Consider the following 20,178-nt stretch of genomic DNA (forward strand, 5'->3'; position numbering starts at 1 on the left):
TGAAGCATTTAGAAAAATATTAATTTTTTTTTCAACATTGTGCAATAATTTTTTTATTTAGAATAGAAAAAATTCAATCAAAAGAATCTTAGAAATTCATTAAAGAACAATGCATTTTTGTGAATCATACGATGATAGAGCTTCATAAACAATATCTAGTAAATTCGTATTTATTTATTACGATTATTGTATGTACGTACATATATATTGCTCGTAATAAAATGTCACCGAATTCAATTCAATAAATAATTTTCAATGTGGAAACAGCAATAGTCCATATTTTTTGATTTTAGTTTCTATCGCTACTAACACTGTAGTGCAATACTTGCGTAAGTCGATATGACAGGATGTGATATGAAAATGGTAAGAGGATCAGTGACTTTCAACGTGGGATACGAAAAAGCACCTGAAAAAGCATTGGATATCCAATCTATCCTATTAGTCAATGATTGTATGCAATGTCTATTCATATACCTTGTCTGTGATGCTTTAGTTAGTGAACGTTAATTAACGATGCGCTAAAAAACGAGTGATTTTTTTCTTCGGTCGGTATTTTAGATTCTGAGACACGAAATCCCATTTTATGTCTGATCTATTCTATCTTTAGTCAGTGGTATAAAATGATTAAACAACTATTTTCATAGTTGTGACTTGCTTGACTAACCTTATGTGTGGTTAAGTTCCTTCAAAATATTTTACAGTGAATTGATGAAAACAGTGAAGACATTAAGTTATATACATATATTTAACTATAATATATTTATGAAATTACATTTTTTATTAATTAAAAATATTTTTTGTGGTTCTATGTATTAAATATGAGTAATATAAAATCGAAAAATTTTACGTATAAAAACAAATGGTATCCCCGTAAGAAGTCATCAAAATCTTACAGTAAGATACTTTTTTCTCATTTTTACATACTTATAATTCTAAATAATTTAGTCAAATACAATCAAATCTCATTTTAACATACCTATAATTCTAAATAATTTAGTCAAATATAATCAAATATAATTATCAAATCTGTATTTATCTTTTGTACATAAATTTGTACATAAATTGTTGTTTTAATATTTGAAACGTTTTTTGATGTAGTGGTTATTGTGTTATACAGTTTTACTTTCATTATATGTATATGTATAAAAGAATAAATGAAGAAGTTATTTTTATTGCATTACATTACTTTTTTTATATCTAATGAAAATTATCAAGGTAAGCTCGATAATTTATAACTCAAGATACTAGTTTAAATGAAATGGAAGTGTTAGAAGTTTGTTTCTAAATTATGAAATTATCATTAAATATGTTTGATATGTTTATTGTTATAATATTACTAATGTTTTTTTAGTGTTATAAACATGTAATATTTTTACATATATGTTTTATGCTTTTATGTTTTGATTACATAATTTATAAAATATAAATAGAGATTTTTGTAACAGATTAATATTTTTGAATCTTTTCATTTTAATTAGTATCTCTGAATAATTAGATTGAATGTATGGCTAATTATGTCATCTTCGTATTAATTTATTGGATATATATTAGTAAAGAAAAGAATAATTACAAGGAAGAGTAATTGCACATTATCATTAAAACTTTTAGCATATAGAAACATTTTAGTATTTAAAATCAACTTACTATGTGAGAAATGGTACATAATCTACATGTAATAATTAAAGACAAATAATAATTATTTTCAGATATTTATTTCTATAATAAATGATTAAGAGGATACAAAAAGTTTAAAAACATTTTATAAAAAAAATTTGTATTTTCATATCACCTCTTTTTATATTCTAATTTGTATTTTAAATAACATGGAAAATAATATAATTATTCTATTATATGTTTCTATTCACAACTGTAATAGTTGTGACAATATAGCAATGCTGCCATATTAATGTGTTCAAGAAAATTTTTCCTAATTTATATATACCTATTAGTTTTGAGGGTGCCATCTCATTGTATATCATAAAGTAAAAAACTACTTTTAATAACTATGTTATTATGTTACATCTACTTGATGAAATTTACTTTATAATTTTATAAAAAATATAATTTTAAAAGAACTTGAAATATAGGAAGTAATAATATATGAAGATAAATCTCTTGTGTTTTTATCTATTTTCTTTTGTTGTTTATAATGGCTATTAATATTATAATAACTTGTATTATACATATTATGAATGTGAAAAAATATATAAAGCAGTGAAAATATTTGAAAGAGAATGAGACAAAATATAGGAAAAAAATTTGTTATAATAATATCTAAAGAATTAAAATACAATCTGATTTTAATATATTTATAGAATTATTTAAGAGAAATAAGTTTTTTTTGCTAAATTTTTGGATAAAAATTAATTATCATAGTGATTAATGTATCATTTTTGCCTTGTGTAATAATGTACATAGTGAAGGTTTTGAACATTCTTTCAAAGCAATCTATCAATTGTGATGAAATTTTAGGAATCATCGTGATAAATTTCAAATATGAAATTTGGAATTTTATGTATTTGAAAAATACGAAGTTATTCTTCTATATGACATATATGACACTATTAAATCTGTAGACGGTGTTTCACGATTTATGAGTTCAAAACATATGTACGTATATACATACTTGTATATATATATATATATATATATATATATATGTACACACACGTGCGCGCGCGCATACACACATATATGTAATATATGATGTATATAATATATGAAATTTATGTGAATTCAATGGTAATGTTTAAGAATTATTTAGCGTACAAGAAAATCTCGGTAGCCAAAAAATTCCGATTTTTTCAGAAATTTTATAGATTTGTAGCGAAGTACAAGAGAAGCATAAAATAATTCTTTTTTTCTGTTCCTTTTCGGTTGATAAAAATACTTTTTGAATAGAAATAGATGTTATTCCATTTTCTTGTAAAACTATAGATAAATAATTTTTATTTTTCGGCTCCACAGTTAAGAAAAGTGAACTTGATTTACATTTCGCTTTTTTTCATTCTCTCTGTTTCTCTCACTCTCGCTCTTCACTCTCATCTGTTTTATACTCTACCTGCACTATACGTAACTTTTAAGCTATACTTAACAATTTAATATCGGTTGTATTACACATAATTTGAGCCATTAGCTTTCGCCGTTTCCTAGTTTCCTTAGATATTCCAGTAGTCCTATTGTCTGAATGTGTTTGTATCTTTCATTATACCTTGATTTTTGTATTTTATTGTTCTGCACTTGGCCTTGTCTTTCCATATTTCTTCTTCTCAGATTCTCTATTATTTCTTTGCCTTCTTTCTTAGGTTCTCTATTATTTCTTTTTTCTTTCTTTTCTGTTCCAATCCGAGTTTACTCAGCCCATTTCTTATTAGATAGTCTTCCCTTTCTTCCATACTCTTTGCCTTCTGTTTTTCCTCCTTTTCCCTTAAACATTCCTTTACTAGGGTTCGGCCTATACTCTCCCTTATCCCTTTTTCAAAGTTTAGGGCTCTTTGTCCTGTCCTTATCCTTTTCTCTCTTCGTCTCTTCCAAGACTATATACTCTGGGGTTCATATGTCCAAGCCTAGTATTCATTTTATGTACTTTATCTGGATCCTCTCAACTTCAGCCCTTTCTTGGAATCCCCACACTTTTATTCCGTACAATAACATTCCCGCTATCAGGCTGTCCCACATAAACATCCTCATCTTGAAATCTTGTTTAAATTTACGTTCCCCTATCCCCCATACCTGATTCAGTACTATCCTCGCTCTCCTGGTCCTCTTCTCTATGTACTTAATCATATTTCTGTTCCTTTCCAAGACTATTTCCAGATAATTAAACTCCTTGATTATTTCTAGTTCCTGCCTTTTCCATTTCCAGTCCTGATTCTTCGTTTTCATCCTTCCTTTTCCAAATATCATTATTTTGTCTACGTTCAGCGTCAAGCCTTTCCTGTCTAAATACTTCCCTAACATCATCATACTTTTTAGGTCCTCCTCCTTGGTTGCGAGTAAGACCACGTCATTCGTTGTAAAACCATAGTAGACTGAATGATTTTTCATGCTTCACAAAATAGTGCTATTAAATTAATAAAAAATTTTATTTATATAAAAGACCCCGCACCAGTGGGAAAAATTTTGAATTCTGAGAATATACATGGAATAAACATAGATAAATATGTTAAATATGTTAAATTTATTGGAAATACCACAGTTGGAAGTAGTTTTATTTCAAAGAATACCAAAGAAGGTGACAGGATTAATTCAACTATTCGATGTTTATGGTTTTCGAATTTGGAAGAATTTTATTAGAACATTAGATTTATTCATTGATTTTTATATACGAAACAATATCATAAAATTATAATCATTAACTTATAATCAATTATCATTGTTCCGTTTGTATAATCTTTTTAAATATGCTTGAAGTTACAGAAGTGCTCATTTTTTTCACAGACCTGAAACATTTGAAAATTGAATGAGTCTTTGTTATTTGAACATAGATTTTATCTGTATAATGTGTAGAAGCCCGCATTGTTGTGATATGCCTAGTGTGAATATTTTGTTTCGAATACTATTTTTGTAATGAATAAAATAAATACTTACAGAACGATAAATATGTATATATGTGTCTGTATATAATATGGTAATATATTATATTATATTATCGATTAATACTTAATTAACATTTTTTATAATACTAATTATAATAAATTCCTATATTCTGTTAACGAATAATAAATATTAATATTAATAATAAATATTAATTAAAATAAAAGTCAGAAATTTAACAATAATCGAATAAATCTTTGTCCATTTTATTGTTTTTATTTTTATTTTACGTCATACATAAAAATTAAGATTCACATACATACAATTGATAATGATACAGGTAACGCATCGTTCAAAGTATAAGTGTATAAGATGCATATATCGCATAAAATTATTTAAATGCCACATTATCCAATAAGATTAAATTTTGATTTATTATTTTATTGACAGTTATTATTATTTTTTCTTATAAATTTTTTACGAAAGAAGTTGCATAATATTTAATAAGGTTTTCTTTGATGTAGAACTTCTCTTTTTTTATTTAGTAACTTTTTAAAATTCATAAAAAAAAATTTCATTTTTATTTTTCATCGTGGAAGAATAAATTAAAATGATTATTTTCCTGAAAATTGTTTTTCTGAACAACGTCCATAATTCATTTCTTAATTAATCGATCTATTTTTATTAATTGATTTATCGATTTAACTTACTTGCTTATAAAACAGAATTAATATTAGATGATGGCATTTTGTTTTAAAATAAAGCTTTATGAATTTCTAGTTTATAATAATTATGTGCAGTAAAATATATTTTTTAGTAAACTTGTACACTTATTTATTTTTTAATTCACTTTTAACGTGGTATAAATCAAAATTTAAATTAATAAAATTAAATTTCAAATTAAAAGTAGACATTGAAAGACATTGAAACGAAAGTTTGACTATAATCATATCGTCAATTTGAACAATGTACGTCTATACTTAACATGGTCGTCCTCTTTTGTTGTTTTTATTAAGTCATTCATGAAAGTCTTTGGAACCATTTACAATTATTGAGAATTTATGCATTGGATTCTTATCTATAAAACAATATTTCAACAACAATCGGAATATTCAAGTTTTAAGCCATAAATACATACCGTTGCAAATTTGCAACGTTCTACATCATTATATCATCATCTAAATATGTGGCATAAAAAAAATTGTGTATTTAAGGATTAAGAATATACGAATAAAATTTAAAAAAATCTGACAACAGAAGTGAACAGAAATGACAGAATAAGTTTTTTATTTTACCTCCATTTATAGTTCTCTTTATCTTTTTGACATTCATACATGTACTCATTTATTCTCATCCGTTCTTTTGTCTTTATCTCTTCACATATCATTTATTGTTATACGTTTTTGTAATATTCAATTGCATCTCATATGACATATGATAGTATTAAGGCTTAAATTTATGGATTGTTCGTAATATTTCATTACTAATGTTTCATTACTAATCGTAATATTTTATTACTAATGTTATATCGTTAAGATCTATCGAGTTTTCTAAGTCTTCTGTTAATGGATATTTTTATGATCATTGATCTGATATTTATGTTTTAATATTCAAAGATCTTGTGATATTTTCTAATATACTATGGACCTTAATTATTTTTAGAATTTTTGTTTGTTACACTTCAATTTTCTTTTGTTAAATTTTGATAGAGTAATTTAGAATGGTATTTTGTATGTCTATAGTCCACAGTTATTTTATAAGAGAAATGTATATTTGGTTTATTAATGTTTTAGATTAATTTTCAGTTTTGAGCTTTTTCCAATTAGTTAGTAAGAGATCTTATGTTATGTATTTAATTTTGTTTTTTTATTTCTTTTATATTCTTATTTAGAACAAGAAATGTATATGCAAGTAAAATTTCAAAACATATAAATTATTTTTGTAATAATTAGCGTCATTAATTACAGTCGATGTTTCATGAGCGTTTTTAATAGTTTTTTCTAAATTAATTTTTATATGAAATTATTTCATATTTTTATTGTTTTTAATATTTTTTTTATATTATTTCATAATTTTGTTCAAAACGAAAATTTTTTTATAAATTAAACTTATTTACCCTTTTGTTTAAATTTTATTTTAAAATATTCAGATATTTATATTTGTTTAAAATGCCGTCAATGAAGAGATTTCGATTTTCTTTTGCTGCCTCTGTGTTTTACCATCAAGAGTAAATTTTATTTTTCTATTTATATATTTTTATATTTCCATACATAATAAAATATAATAACATAATATAATAAAATATATAATATTTATAATGTATGACCGGCTATGGAAATCGTCCTTATATATTGGATTGTCGTGCTGATTTTTAAGGAAAATTCAAAGGCAACATTTTTATGTGTTGATGTTTATTTATTCAATCATGTGTTCACCATTTTGTTGTACAACCTTTCTCCATCTTTCATGCAACTTGAAGATTCCATCCTTTCAGAAGTTTTCAGGTTTCATGATGAAAAACTACACAAAGTAGTTTTTTTATGCTGACCGAAGAGTTGAAATTCTTGCCATTAAGAAAATTTTGCAAAGACCTGAATTAGTGAAATTCTGAAGGTATAATGTTTGGTGAATATGGCTGGTAGAACATCCTAGTCAAGCTCCAACAATTTTTGTTGAGTAATTAAAGAGACATGAGGTCTGGCATTATCCTGATGGAACATGACGCCCTTTCTGTTAGCTAATTTTGGATATTTTTCTTGAATCGCTATCTTTTCGCTTCGTCCAGTTGCGAGCAGTATCTGAATTTATCGATTGGTCGTTTGGTAGGAGTTCATAATACAGAATTCCATTCCAATTCCACCAGACACAGAACGTGACTTTCTTCGGATGAAGATCGGTTTTGGGGGTAACTAATGGTGGTTCATCTCGTTTACTCCAAAATCTTTTCCGCTAAACATTTTTGTAAATGATCCATTTTTCATCGTCTGTCACTAATTACTTAAAAAACAGTGCGTTTTTGTTGCGTTTGTACAGAGAGTCACAGATGGAGATGCGATCCATTAAATTTTTCTTGATCAAATTGTGCAGAACTTATACATCATAGCGATTTATGTAATCAAGCTTTATTAAATATTTGTGGACAATGTCATGTAACGCCGGTTATCCTTGATCAGTTTATTTGGTGGTCTTGATTTGGTCATCATCAGTGGTGGAAGGTCTACCCGAGCGTTCTTAGTCTTTAAGGTTAAAATCACCAGCTCTAAACTTAGCGAACCACTTGAGAACAGTTCTTTCAGTTAAAGCATTTTCTTCGTAAACAGCACATATCTTATTTGTTGCTTGTGCCTTTTCGATAATAGAAAAGCATTAAGTGTCTAAAATACACTTTGTTTTCTTCCATCTTCCAAAACTGACACAAATCAATTTATTTTAAGCAACTTTTTTTCTAAAGATGCGTTGAAATGTCGTCTTTAAGAATATGTATGTACATAAATCATATGTTCTCAGTAACTTTGACATATTCAGACATGTTCCAATATCATCTAGTCTACTACTAATCGGCACGAACTTTCCGGACAACCAATACATTACTGCTGAATATTTTGAATTTTATTTATGGATAGTATTGATTTAAAAATATTTACAAATAGTATTTCAAGCACTTTAAGCACTAAAGCACATAGTAGTAAACGGAAGTGAAAATGACGTAAGGAACCACTACGAAAAACAACTTTACGATTGGACAAGACAATACACCGGCTGTCAGAAGCAGATCGATTTCAAACTGCAGTTGATATTCATCGTGAAATTTCGACTCGAATGAACACACAAATTAGTGTACACATTGTCCAACAACGTCAGAAGAGCAGAATTCGGATTAAAAGGTCGCGTTGCACGCAAGAAACCGCTTATAAACCAAAAAAATTGTAAAGCAAGATTAACTTTCGCCAAGGATTAGCTTTCATTCAGGATAATATTTACAGATGAATCCAAATTCAACTGTTTGGATCGGATGGAAGAACTTACGTAAGACGAAGAATAGGTGAGGAATTTAACCTGAAGTGCATAAGATCGACAATTAAAGGAAGAGGGAGTTCTGTTATGGTCTGAGTTGGAATGACTATAAACGGTCCTGGTCCAATTTGCCGTATAAATGGCATTATGAATCAGCATCAGTATCCTGGACAAAAATTTAATACCCTTTGTTGAAGAAAACTTACCAGAGGACTGGATATTTCAAGCAGACAATGATTCTAAACACACGTCTAGGAAAACTAAAAGATTTTTGAAGGAGCATAATATTAACGTCATGTGTTGGCCGGCACAATCACCTGATTTGAACTCCATTGAACATCTCTGAAATTATGTAGAGAAAGAAGGTAAAACCTTCCAATTTAAATAATTTGTACAATGTAATCGAAAATGCGTGTAAAAACATTTCATCCGACCGATGCATTACACTTATTAATTCTATGCTTCGTCGCTATGCTGAGGTGATAAAAAATAAAGGTGATCCAACAAAATATTAATTACTAGTTATCAATATGTTGTATAAGTAAGGAAATTTATATTTAAAAAATAAAATAAGTTACTTTTTGAAACAAAATTGGTGTTTCCCTATTTAACTGCCCGTCCAATATTTCCCGTTTTCAACAATGCATATTTTTGTTAAAAATCAGATAATGTTAATTTTACAAACTATATTTATAAATGAAGTTAAGGAATCGTACTTTCAACATGTGCAAACAGAATAGAAGAAATAGTATTATCATTAGGACACTGCATTAAATGAAAAATACTTTTTTTCTATTTATGCTCGTTACTGTATATGTATTCAGCGATACAATTTGTATGACTAAACGATATAACTTCAATTGAGTAACGATTGTACGACTCAAATGTGATTTCTCAACTATAATTTCTCAATTCAACTCAACTATGACTCTTATTCAACTATGATTTCTTAATTTAAATCAACTGTTCGACTCTATCTTGACTTTTGTCTTCTCTCTAACTTACTTTTTTTTATATTGTTACATTCCTCATTTTTTTCAGACCCGATAACAATATTTTCCCAACATCTGTATCTTTTCCACTATTTGGCTCTTATAATGGCCTTGTCCCTTAATATAAAACTAATCTACCAGACTAAAGTTAAACATATAATTAAGTTCCAATATTACATTATTATATTATATTATTTATGTTATATTTATATAATTATTAATTTACAGATCAGAAGAATAATCAATGCAATGAAAAGATACGTCAACCTTTAGACCCTATTGAAACATATAATTTATTAAATGTACATAATAATTATATAAATTTCAATATTCCTTACTATGGATGGAAACTATTCTTTGATGATGAAGGTAAAAACATTTTTTATATCTATTATTAATTTTATTTATTATTAATTATTATTAATAATAATGTACTAATGGTTATATAAAAATAATTTATAAGTAGGTTCTAATATTGAAAAAAAAGTTTTGTTTTAGATTATAAAAATGATTCTGATACTGTTAAAAAAATTCAAATAATAATAAGTTTTATACATAGATATCAGCGATTATCAATGCTACTTTCGTTAGAAAATTTAGAAAATGGGATAGTTTTTATTATTGACATGTATGAATTATACAATGATCAAATTTTTTTGAACGAATGGCCAAATTTTAAAAAAGATATATATGAAAATCCATTGCATACTTTAAATTGTTTTAAATTAGCTGTGCACCAGGTATACTCATAATATTTCTTTTTATAATATTATATATTTATTTAAGAAATATTAAGTTTTGTATTTTTAGCAAATCTTAAATTCAGTTCCACAAGAAAATTTAAACTCTATAAATATAATAACTACACTCTCTACTGTTAGAATAAAAATATTAAATTATGAACCAATTATATCTTTGCAAGACTTGAAAGCAAATTCTTATGGTATGTATACAATATAAATATTGAGTATAAATAATTATAAATATATCTGGAAATAATTCTCGTCTTTACTTAATTTATTTAATAGGAAGATTAGTATCGATTAAAGGCTGTGTAATAAGAGTAGGTCATATAAAACATCTTGCACAATGGATTGTATTTGCTTGTCGTAAATGTAATTTACAGAAAATAATGAAACAATCATTAGGAGTTTACACAATTCCAAAAAAATGTGATATATGTGGTACATCTAAATTTCGTGCAATGTTGGATTCACCATTGGTGAAAAGTATCTTTTTCCAAACGATTAAGATACAAGAACATTCAAATAATGATCAGGTTTTTAATTTTATTACAAATAAAAGATAATCTTTATGTTATGCAAGTATGTGTTTGCATACGTGCATGTAAATGGATAATTATTAGGAATGTGGATCTCGCCGATTTCAATGATCTTGAAATACATATTAGGCGAAAAGTAATGTCGTTTTTTGTGTGTTATTTTGAAACTAATTGTCGTGCAACTGCGCCGAAGTACGTTAATTGTTGATACTATTTTTAAGCTCTTATACTGTTACCGTTTTCATTTCATTTTTTTTATTTTTACAGATAGTAAAAATGTCAAGGCCAAAGATCGAAGAGGTGCAGTTGCGGTCTATTTTGTTATTTTTGTTTGACAAAAGATTAAAGACCAAAGAAGCTACAAAAAATGTTAATAAAATTTACGGCGAAATCTTGAATATCTGTAAATAGTGGTTCAAACAATTTAAAAACGGCGAAAATACCGAAATCTTAAGAATAAGCCGAAATCTGGAAGACTATAAACAATCGATGACAACGTGTTGAAATCATTGGTGGAATCAGATCCGCGTAAAACCATTAAGGAATTGTCGCAGGATATCAGCTGTCCTTGGTCGACTGTAAAAGATCATTTAAAAAGGCATAAAACGCAGGAAGGGAGTTTGTATTTCGTACGATCTATCGTCGTTCGCTTTAGATCAGCGAGTGACCATTTGTTTTTCGTTGCTGACCAAGTAAGAAATCGATCCGTTTTTGAAAAGAATTGGGAAACGAAATATGGACCCTTTAGAGCAATCCACATAGAGGAAAAAAACAATGGCTTTGTCCAGGTCAAAAACCGGTTTTAACACCTCATCCATCTTTGACATTAAAAAAGGTTCTTCTTTTATGTGTCTGGTGGAATATTTCGAGTGTGATTCATTATGAATTATTAAAACTTGATCAGTCTATCACAGAGATTTGCGCACAATTGCAAAGATTAAAGGAATTACTAAAAAAAATGATCCGTTTTGGTGAATAAACAACGACGCATCTTGCAACAAAACAATGCGAGGCCGCATGCAACGAGAACTTAAGATTTCGTGTCGTTTAAATTGTTTGAACTACCGTTGGCATTCACGGACATTCAAGATTTCGCCGTAAATTTCATTAACATTTTCTGTAGCTTCTTTGGGCTTTAATCCTTTATTAAAAAAAAAATAACAAAATAGACCGCAACTGCACTTTTTCGATCTTTGGTCTTGACATTTTTACTATCTGTAAAAATGAAAAAAATGAAATGAGAACAGTAACAGTAGGAACAGAACTTCAAAATAGTACCAACAATTAACGTACTTAATCGGCGCAGTTGCACGACAATTAGTTCCAAAATGACACACAAAAAACATTACATATCGCTGTATCTAATATATCATCAAGATACTCATACATCTTACTACTGCAGATCTTCACTATTGCTTTTTTGTGATATTCGTAAAAAACTTCAGCGTCATTTCCAGAAAATGTATCATCTCCAGAAATTTTTAAAGTATATAAACTCAATGTTTATCAATAGGATCTTTAGCGACTCAAAAGTTAAGACTCCAAATTTTGTGAGAAAATTTGGAAATAAAAGGTATACGAGGAAATTATTCGGAATAGAAACGATTCCATCGATGTTTGTCAATTTAAAATAATCTAATCCAATTAATTTAATTCATATCTAATAAAATATAATAAAATATCCATAATAAAATAAAATATCCATAATAAAATAAAATATAATAAAATATAATAGTATTGAAAATGTTTTTATGTGTAATATATCTTTCATTTATGTAAGTTGTTAGTCGCCTTGTGACCTACTTCAAATACTAATTTAAAAAGTTTAAGTTAGATAAATCTCCGCGATGAAACCCAGGTGGATATATTGTATTTATATTAAAATAATTCACACAAATAAACAATTCTTAATGAACAAATTATTTATCGGACTCAAGAAAATTGTTTTTAAAATCGGTGAATCATTCCTTATATTCCTAATAATTATTATAAAACGAAGAATTTCAACTCATTTTATAAAATTCGGTTTATATACAGAATGTTTCGTTACCAGAATGGTAAGAATTAATACTTCATTATCTATTTTTGGAAGTATGAAAAAACTTTATTCGCAACGTTGTTCAATATAAAGGAAATTATAATGTGGCAGTACCTATTAATTTTAAGTGGAGGAATTTCGGAAGGTCGCTTCCGTTTAAATGGAATTATATGTTAAATTTTGGAATTATTATAAATTTTTTTAATATATTAACTGATGTAGCTCTACAGTCTTTGTGAAAATATATTAACCTATGTATGTAAAACAACTATTAGTTTAGGAGATATTTTAATTTTAATTCTGTAAACTCTAACGTACAGATGTGAACGAAAGTATTTGCACACTTGATGAAAAATTATCGATACTTTAACTGTTACAATTTCACTAAAAAGAGTCGTAGTTGTCTTATTTTTATTGCCACTAGTCATAGCTTCAAGCAAGAATATTTTTTTCTAGAATATTGTAAAAATTAAAACGCGAAATATAAAAAAACTTGTTTATTACTAAATGATCTTGAAGATTGAAGTTTCCACGGCCTCTTAAAACTTACTGTACGATTTTTTCTTGCCATTTAATTAAACTGCAAGCATGAGGATTAAATGGTAAAACATTTACCATTTAATCCTCCCCAAACATAAGATTTTTGAATTTTGTTGTTTAATTCTGTCATTCAAGGTTTAATAAAATAGCAAAAAAAAATTGTATAATAAGTTTTAAGGAAGAACTTCGATCTCTGAAATTATGATAAATCTAATCTTTGTGAAAAGAAATTTTCAATGATCTTAGAAACGCCTAAATTTTTACAATTTTCGAAATATTCTTGCTTTTTCACCTGCTGCATCTTTGAAAAAAAAAATAAGAAATAGAATAGAGAGTTTAAAAAATGAAGCCAACTGGATCGTTGTATGATTTTGTTTCACGAATTGATTATTGATTTTTCATCAAACGTACGAATACGTTTGCTCTGTACCGATATCTTATTCATATCGATGATTTTTAATATGTTGCAGAACTCAATATTTTAAACAACTTTTTCCTATATAAAAAGTATAACAGTCTGTTTTTATTGTTAGAGATATTAGCAAAAAACGAAATGGCGATATACGTATATAAGTAGCATATATAATTGCATATGGGGCTGTAAAAAACCATTATTGAAACTTTTCATTTAATAATAATCACCAAATATTGTGATACATATCGATACATATCGACTTTATTACAAAATGAATCTCCTTTGAATGTTCTATATTAGAATCAATAGCTTTGCAAATAATAAATAACGATTGTAATTTCTTTGTGTTTATTTATATTGACAATGTGCAATAAAAGAATAAATTATTTTGATTGTAAATATTAAGAACTGTAAAAAATGAGTTGATTTATAATTATCTATAAATTATCACAATGTCTTATATCTTATTTTAGTATAGAAATGTGTCTTACATATATTTTTTTTGTATACAGAATAATAAAGGAAGTATGCCTAGAATGGTTGATGTTGAATTAATGGATAACTTGGTCAATACTTGCATGCCTGGAGATGATATTACTTTAACAGGAATTATAAAGGTAAAGTATACTTACGTGGTAAATTACAGTAAAATGTCAGTGTTTATAATTGCTTAATTTATATTTATAGTTATAGATTTTTCAACAAATTTTGGCTATGTACATACATGAATTATATTTTTAAAGTTTTGTATTTGTTGCATTTTTTCTCGCAACATATTTAACTTTGTTCTACTTTAAATATTATTATATTATTTTTTAACTAAAATTTCAATTTTTGAGATTTTAAATCTCAATATTCTACACGTGACTAATTGAAGAATGTTTATAAAAAAAAAAACTATAAAAGTTATCCAATTTTAACCTATTTGGTAAAATTTAATTTATTTTTAATGCTAAGTGTTAAAAATACAATAACCCGAATATATAAAAAATTTTTCATTTTTAGCGTTAATATGATACGTGTTGAGTGAATGAAAATGTCCAGTAGATCTGGGTAATGTGGTTGACTTTGAAATGAACAATCACTGTATAGTACTCTGAATATAATCCTACAAATTTTTATTTTAGTTTCAAGGTTGAATTTTTTCGAATTATTTGTAAAAAATCTTTGAACATTAAGTTGTTTGAATTCATTATATACTTTGGATCGCAACTCCATTATATAATTTAATCCCAACTCGTTCTTATAATCGCTCTATAAAATTTCGATTTTCTTGTTGTCTCTTTCTCTTTTACTTTTAAATGAACTCAGTGCGTTCACATAGTAGAACCGTAACTCTTTTTGTCGATCCTCGTACATTGTATATTATATGTTGGTATACATGAGAAATAGTTTGAGTATACAGTTTTAGTATACAAAATAGTCTGTGTAATTTAATTATTTCTAATTTCTAAGGTATGTACGTTGTATACAAAAATTGGATGGTTTGAAGGAGTACATTATGTAATGTATATATTTTTCATGATCATCTCTATTTTTTAATATTATTTTTTTAAATAATTAACATTTTAATTACTGCGAATTAGTATAAAATAATCTCTAAAAAAATTTGACTGTTATATGTAAAAAAAATTTATTCAAAATGTAGTGTTTTACATTTATATTATGTATTTAAAAATCATCGAAATTAATGAAACATTCAGTTTCCAATTACTTCATTTTTTTTCATTTATTGATTTAAGCAGAAGCAACGCTATCTGTAAATGCTTGTATTTTATTTTATTTTATAATATTTTATCCTATCTTCACGAACAGAAAAAAATTTATCATTTATTGATGTATACTTTTAACCAACTAAATTAATAATTAGGGATTCCTTTTTCTACTACTCCGTGTTTCTAAATTAAAATGTGAGATGACATATCGCGGTTCATATATAGATGAGACTCACCTAAACTTATCCACATTAAAATATGTAAAAAATATCAAAACAGGGATATGTATCAATTATAATAATATGTTTATTACATATATTATTATACATAATTATTAAACATATAATGTAAATATGTATATTATTATTACTAAAATATTTATTATTATATGTTATAAATATTTCGAAAATTAAGACGAGTTACATTTGCATTATGATTATATATAATAGAAAATATGTAGTTGCTCAGTATGTCTCTGACAACAAAAATCACTGAAATCGGTGAAATGAATCTATAATTATCTAAAATTTATCATAAATTATCTAAGATTTATAATAAAAGTTTTTAATAAAATGTTATTGCTAAAATATAATAAATTTTATTTGAAATATTACTTTAAATATAATATTTCATCATTGCACGAGAAGTTTATAATATTGTTTTTATTTCCTATAATTTCTTCTATCTAAATATAGAATTATTTTAAATCATACTAAAATTATCACATTGAAAATAATTTTATCTATTTAAATAGATTCCTTAGGAATCTCAATAACCTTCACACTTCTAAAAATTTGACTTAAAAAACCAACAAAATATGTATTTTTATTCTAAACATTTCTTTCGCATTATTAAATATTTTAAATTCTAACTTTTGAGATGATTTATTTGTACAATGTTTTATTAATATATTATAATACATATTTTACTTTTAATGTTATAATGTTATAAAAATATTAATATGATATACTATATTATACAGGGTACTAATAATGCTAAGCCTCGAAATAAAATTTCATTTTCTTTATATATGGAAGCTATTTCAATAGTTAACAATAAACAAAGACTTCAAAATAAAAATATCATAAATAGTGAACTGACAATAAAGGATTATTTAGCAATAAAGGTATATAAATTGTTAATTTATTTTATCATAGTTTAAGTAATTTATGTTGTTATGAAATATTATTTTTTTATTAACTTTGATAGGAAGTATATAACACACCAAATATTTTTTCACTTTTGGTACATTCCTTATGTCCAAATATATATGGGCACGAAATTATTAAAGCTGGATTGATATTAAGCTTATTTGGCGGATCTGTAGAATGTTCAGAATCACGAGAAAATATTCATATCTTAATAGTTGGTGATCCTGGTCTTGGAAAGTCACAAATGTTACAAGCCTGTGCACGAATTGCTGCTAAAGGTACAGTACAGGATAATAATTTTATTATGTAATTAAGTATATTTTCAAAAGATCTATAAGAATAATTTTTATAGGTGTATATGTGTGTGGAAATTCAAGTACATCCTCTGGTTTGACAATAACGCTAGCAAAAGAAAATAAAAATAATAATTTTAGTTTAGAACCAGGAGCATTAGTTTTGACAGATAGAGGTTGCTGTTGCATAGATGAATTTGATAAAATGTACAAACAACATGCGGTAAAACTATTAAAATTATTTAAGTATCAAATTAATTGAAACTATTAAATATTATGTTTTTTATCAAATACCAAAAATATTATATTTGTGTAAGAAATAATTTACTTTTTTATTATGAGATAACATAATAAATTACAAAAAACTTTTTTAAATTTTAGGTTTTATTAGAAGCTATGGAACAACAAAGCATAAGCATTGCAAAATCAGGAATAATATGTTCTCTTCCTACTAGAGCATCAATTCTTGCAGCTGCTAATCCAATTAATGGTCGATTTAATAGAAGTAAAACAGTAATTCAGAACTTAAAAATGAGCATTCCTCTGTTGTCACGTTTTGATTTAACATTTTTATTACTAGATGAACCAAATGAGGTGAATATTTAATATTTAATAATTATACATAAATGAGTAAACACATTATGTATGATATTATGTTTTCTGCATGCAATAGCATATAGATGATTTATTATGTAAACATGTTATGTCAGTTCATGCTGATTTAAACGCAACTGACAGTATTCAAAGTAGTATGTCTCAACATATGAATGTACCACATACAGATAAACTTTCATTAAGGTAATTAAATCATATTAATCTTTTAGATTAGAGATAGATTACTTATAATGTTTATTTTTCACAAAACAAATTGTTTTTAGGAACAGACTGACATCTTCCATAACAGAAAATATGAATATCATTCCACAATCAATTCTCAGAAAGTATATTTCGTATGCCCGACAATATGTTAAGCCAAAATTAACTAAAGAAGCAGCTATAATATTACAAAATTATTATTTAGAACTTCGAAAAAGGAATAATAAATTTAGTGGTTTATCTATCTGTAATAGACAATTAGAAGCAATGATACGATTAACAGAGGTTTAATTTTTCTAGTGTACAGTTGTTGCAGTATATATACAGAATAAGACATCTAAAAAAAATGTATCCAATTAATCTTGCTTGGCGTTGTATATAATCTGATGTTTTTTCGCATAAAGTGAAGTGGTCAACTTTATTTTTTAAATGGAATCATTTTTTTATACTATAAACATTAAAGTTGAAATATCTACCAATAAGTTTTCTTATATAAATAAATCAATACTTTTTATAGTGAAGAGAATTTATTAAAGATTTAAAATTGTTAAATTATATGATTTTATTTTAAAAAGCGAAATTGAAAATTTATTATATTCTTTGCATGCTCATCTATTAAATATTAGATTACGTGTATTTGGAGACCAAGCAAGTTTGATGTATTTTTTTCTATTATCAATAAATATTCAGATATTTTAGATGCTTCATTTTGTATATTTTGAATTTTTCCTTTTTAAGAAATGAGAATTAAATTTCAAGAATTGAAAATTATTATACAGGCTAGAGCAAAATTGGAATTACGTACAGAGACAACAGAAAAAGATGCTTTGGATGTAATAGAAATTTTACAATATACATTTGAAGATAAAATTACAAATTGTCAATCCTTAAGTACAAAGAATGTAACTAATGGAAGAGTAAGTAAATTAATGTAAATTTACAATGATAGGAAATTGTAAAATAGTAATATGTATTTTTTATTTAAAGGTTAAAGAATTTATAAAAATATTAAAGAAAGAAACAGTTTCTAACAGCAATAAAATATTTTCCATGAAAAGATTAAATGAAATCGCACTGGACAATAAATTTTTAATGAGTAATTTTCCTGAATTTATTGCGAAATTAAATGAAAATGGCATTTTGCTGAAGATGGATAGTAATACGTTTAAATTTATTCCATAATAATTATATAATTATATGAAATTAACTATATACATATTTATTATATTATGTTCCTAAAAGCTTAAATAATTTATTCTGTTAATTTTAGGATATTATAATTGTAGTAAACAATAATATTTTATTACTAAAATGGCATTTAATAAAAGCGACATTTATTAGAAAATTATTAACACAATTATAATATCCTAAAATTTTTTAATATCCTATAATAATATAATAAAAATAATAAAAATAATTATATAATAAAAATAATTGTAATATCTTAAAATTTTCAGAATTATTTTGGGACATTATACTGTCGTATTAATATTATTTGCTGTATTTTATTAACATAAATTAAATAGATTTTTTAAATAAATTTTTATTAACATTGTTATTCAATTTTTTACACTTCAAAACAGTCAGCTTTACATGGAAGACGCCAATATAGGTACAGGCAGCATTTTGGTTCTGAGATATGAAAACAACCAGGTTTGCGACAAGGTTTTTTGGGAATATATATTTTTGATTGTGAAACACGTGGAGGAGGTATAGTGACTTTGCAAAATCTGTGTAATAAAAAATTTTTAATCTTATTTTTTTATAAAGATTTATATATTTCATAATTAAATATTATATATCATATATAACTATATATAAATATATGTATCTAAGGTTTTGTTGCTAACCAAGGTATAAAATATATTAATTATTGATATCCAAACTAACATAGTAATTGTTTTTAATCTGTGCCGAACGGACAAAAATAACATAAATTTTTATTCTTTTAATATGGAAATAATTCAATTAAAGCATTGTGCTGTAATTTTGGTTAAACATCTTGCAGCACATGCAGGTGGACAATATGGAATACATTTCGGTGGGCAAGGTCCGGACGGCACTGGCGGTGTACATATAGTAATTTTACATGGTGATGGACATGCTACACAAATTGGTGAAACACATGGATAAGCTACACACGATGGATAAGATGGTAATTGGTACTGGATCACAGGTGGCGGATAACAAGGTGATTTGTAACATGTTAAAAAATTTCCTCCACAAGACATTGTATTTCTTTTCCTTTTTTTTTATTAATTTTTTGTTGTATATTATTTTTTATAATATTATAAACATGAAATTTTGATATTGCTATTTATACGAAATATCTAACAATTGAAGTTTGTGTGAAGATATCATTCATTTATTATATATTAAAGACATA

General features: G+C 25.8%; 1 protein-coding gene across 2 annotated transcripts; it reads left to right on the forward strand.

Annotated features, from left to right (window-relative positions):
• Positions 1–480: 480 nt before the first annotated feature.
• On the forward strand, positions 481–19,059 carry LOC122538393 (DNA helicase MCM8-like). 2 transcript variants are annotated; one of them, XM_043672423.1, is made up of 14 exons: positions 481–894; positions 9,771–9,911; positions 10,041–10,282; positions 10,353–10,485; positions 10,571–10,821; positions 14,330–14,434; positions 16,515–16,658; positions 16,742–16,961; positions 17,036–17,199; positions 17,358–17,570; positions 17,650–17,774; positions 17,855–18,077; positions 18,572–18,709; positions 18,780–19,059. In XM_043672423.1, exons 1-14 carry the CDS (start codon positions 819–821, stop codon positions 18,972–18,974), a joined length of 2,370 nt encoding a protein of 789 aa, XP_043528358.1. In that variant the 5' UTR covers positions 481–818; the 3' UTR covers positions 18,975–19,059. The 2 variants fall into 2 exon arrangements, with proteins under 2 accessions (XP_043528358.1, XP_043528359.1); XM_043672424.1 differs by lacking the exon at positions 10,041–10,282 and having other exon boundaries at positions 488–894; positions 18,780–19,050.
• Positions 19,060–20,178: the final 1,119 nt, after the last annotated feature.

Source organism: Frieseomelitta varia, unplaced genomic scaffold (assembly GCF_011392965.1).
Source record: "Frieseomelitta varia isolate USP_RPSP 00005682 unplaced genomic scaffold, Fvar_1.2 scaffold_991, whole genome shotgun sequence".
Lineage (NCBI taxonomy): Eukaryota > Metazoa > Arthropoda > Insecta > Hymenoptera > Apidae > Frieseomelitta > Frieseomelitta varia.